General features: G+C 61.8%; 1 protein-coding gene across 1 annotated transcript in view; it reads left to right on the forward strand.

The window, feature by feature from the left end:
• Positions 1-38: 38 nt before the first annotated feature.
• The window catches only part of GNL3 (G protein nucleolar 3), a 19,777-nt gene continuing 17,646 nt past the window's right edge, over positions 39-2,169 (forward strand). The window contains exons 1-2 of the mRNA XM_019547408.1: positions 39-143; positions 465-523. Coding sequence (XP_019402953.1) covers positions 131-143; positions 465-523 — 72 coding nt within the window. The 5' untranslated portion in view covers positions 39-130. The remainder of the gene's footprint in view (positions 144-464; positions 524-2,169) is intronic.

The raw sequence follows: 2,169 nt of genomic DNA on the forward strand, positions 1-2,169 counted from the left end.
AGCCCGCCAGCGCGACAGCTAGTGCAGCGCCCAGGGGCAGGACGCGGAAGGGGCGGGCGGCACGCTTTACGGCAGAGTCGCTGGGTTCGGCTCTGCCACCTGCACGTGGGCCGAGCGCGCGGCCGCAGCCATGAAGAGGCCTAGTGAGTACGGGGCGCCCCCGCCTACTGCCCGCGCGCCCCAGGAACGGGACCGAGGCTGTGGCCGGGGACAGAGACTGGGGGGGCGGGGATTGCGGCGCCCGCCTGGGGCCGGGGCCGGGTGCGGTAGGAGGCTTGGGCGGGGCCAGGACTGGGGCGCGCGGCAGTGGGGGCCAGGCCGGGCGGTTGCGATCAATTGGAGACGATAGCAACGCGGGGCCGGGACTCCGTGCCCGTGACCTGTGGTGGAGGCCCGGCCACGCTCGGGCGCCGATAGGCGATGGCCTTGGTCTGCCCTCTGGTAACGGCATGTCTTGATTGCAGAGCTGCGGAAGGGCAGCAAGCGCCTGACCTGCCACAAGCGGTACAAGATCCAGAGGAAGGTGGGTCGCTGAGCCGGAGCAGTCGGATTCAAGGGACTGATTTCTGCCCCAAGCACAGCACGGGCAGGTGGGAGGGGGAAGGCGAGCGGGAAAGCTCAGGCCATGTCCGCACTGTCCTGCTTCCCGAGGGCTTTGGGCTGCGAAGTGCTACATGGAGCCTCATTGTGTTCAGCTACGTTGAAGTTCTGAAGAGGCTAGTTGCGTTTGCAGGAGAGGGTTGTACGCTGTTTAGCACTCACCTGCACATCCCCTAGCTGGGGCCTTGTAGTGCAGCTCCTAGTTCTTTCACACCACGCGTGTTCATGGTCCCACTGTTTGCCTAGGGCAGTGGGGCTCCATAGGGCTATGCAACATTTCAACCTGTGTTTCATTTGGAAGCTGTTTTGATGCCTTTTGAGCTTGAAACAGTGAAATCGAAATGAAACAAAAGGCTTCAAAATGAAATGAAGGCACCCGAAATGTTTCAAGTTTCAAAGCAGCCCAGTGGGGGAGAGCTAAGGCTGCACTCCAAGCGGCTCTGCCAGCCCCACGCAGATCAGCTCAGCAGCAGGAGAGCCAGTGGTGGAGCCACTCTGAGCGCAGCCCTGGCCAGTGGCTCTCCCCTGCCCCTTGCTGCCAGGCTCAGCTCTGTGGGGCTGTGGAGCCTCTTGCCGCTGGGCTGTGTTCACCAGGGTTGCGTTCAGAGTGGCTCCGCCACTGGATCTCCCTGCCTCCTGCTGCCAGGCTGCACTCTTGAGTGGCCCTGCCAGCTCCATGGAGCAAAACCTGCCCTCTCAGCGCTGCCAGGCTCTTCCCGGGGTGTGGGTCCCCAGATATGAGGTATTTCTAATGTGCTGTGGTATCAAGAGCTCTAACATAGGGCTGTCTTACTTCGAAGTAGCAGGGGGTTTCATACCTTGCACCAGCAGAAGCAATAGGCTGCATGCTGTGGGGGGAATGCTGGTGTGGCTTTTTTTGGCCGATAATGTCACTGATAAATTCTGTGTTTATGGCATGCATGGGGCTAGGAATACAGCCCAGCAGCTTAGAGAGCAGCCTCCTGCCGGTAAGCCTGGGAGGGAAGGGAAATTGAGGCTCCTAGGGTAAAGGAGGGATGGTGGTGAATGCAATCCTGGGGCATGGGGTAGAGCCACGCACTGCTATCTGGGGCAGCGGCAACAGCTCCCTGCTGCTGTGCGCACCCTTGGGAGAGGCATGGGGGCATGTGCCACCCCAGATTTGTATGCAGGGTTAGGGCAGGCTGTCCACTGCAGGCTTGGAGCCAGAGCTGTGCTCTGGGCGGGGTGGGCTCAGCTGTGGGGCTACAGGTAGCAGCACTGAGGGTGGGCTTTGGGGGCCATGGCCATCCCCAAATTCCCCATAGCCACCCTTCCCAGCACTGTTGCTGCCCACCCCACACAGTTGAGCCTACCCCATCCTCACCTACTCCAGGTGGAGCCCTGGCCCAGCCTCCACCTTGGGGAAGAGGCTGGCGCAGACCCTGCACCCGAGCCCACAGTGGGCAGCCCATCTTTGCCCCCTGCACAAATTTACATGCCCCTCATGCCTCCCCCCAGGGGTGCGCACAGTGGCAGGGAGCCATCCCTGCTTTGCTCTCCCTAGATGAGCTATCCACAGCTCTGCCTCAGCCTGGGGTTGCATTCGCC

Source organism: Crocodylus porosus, unplaced genomic scaffold (assembly GCF_001723895.1).
Source record: "Crocodylus porosus isolate Cpor-Errol unplaced genomic scaffold, CroPor_comp1, whole genome shotgun sequence".
In the NCBI taxonomy this organism is placed as follows: Eukaryota; Metazoa; Chordata; order Crocodylia; family Crocodylidae; genus Crocodylus; species Crocodylus porosus.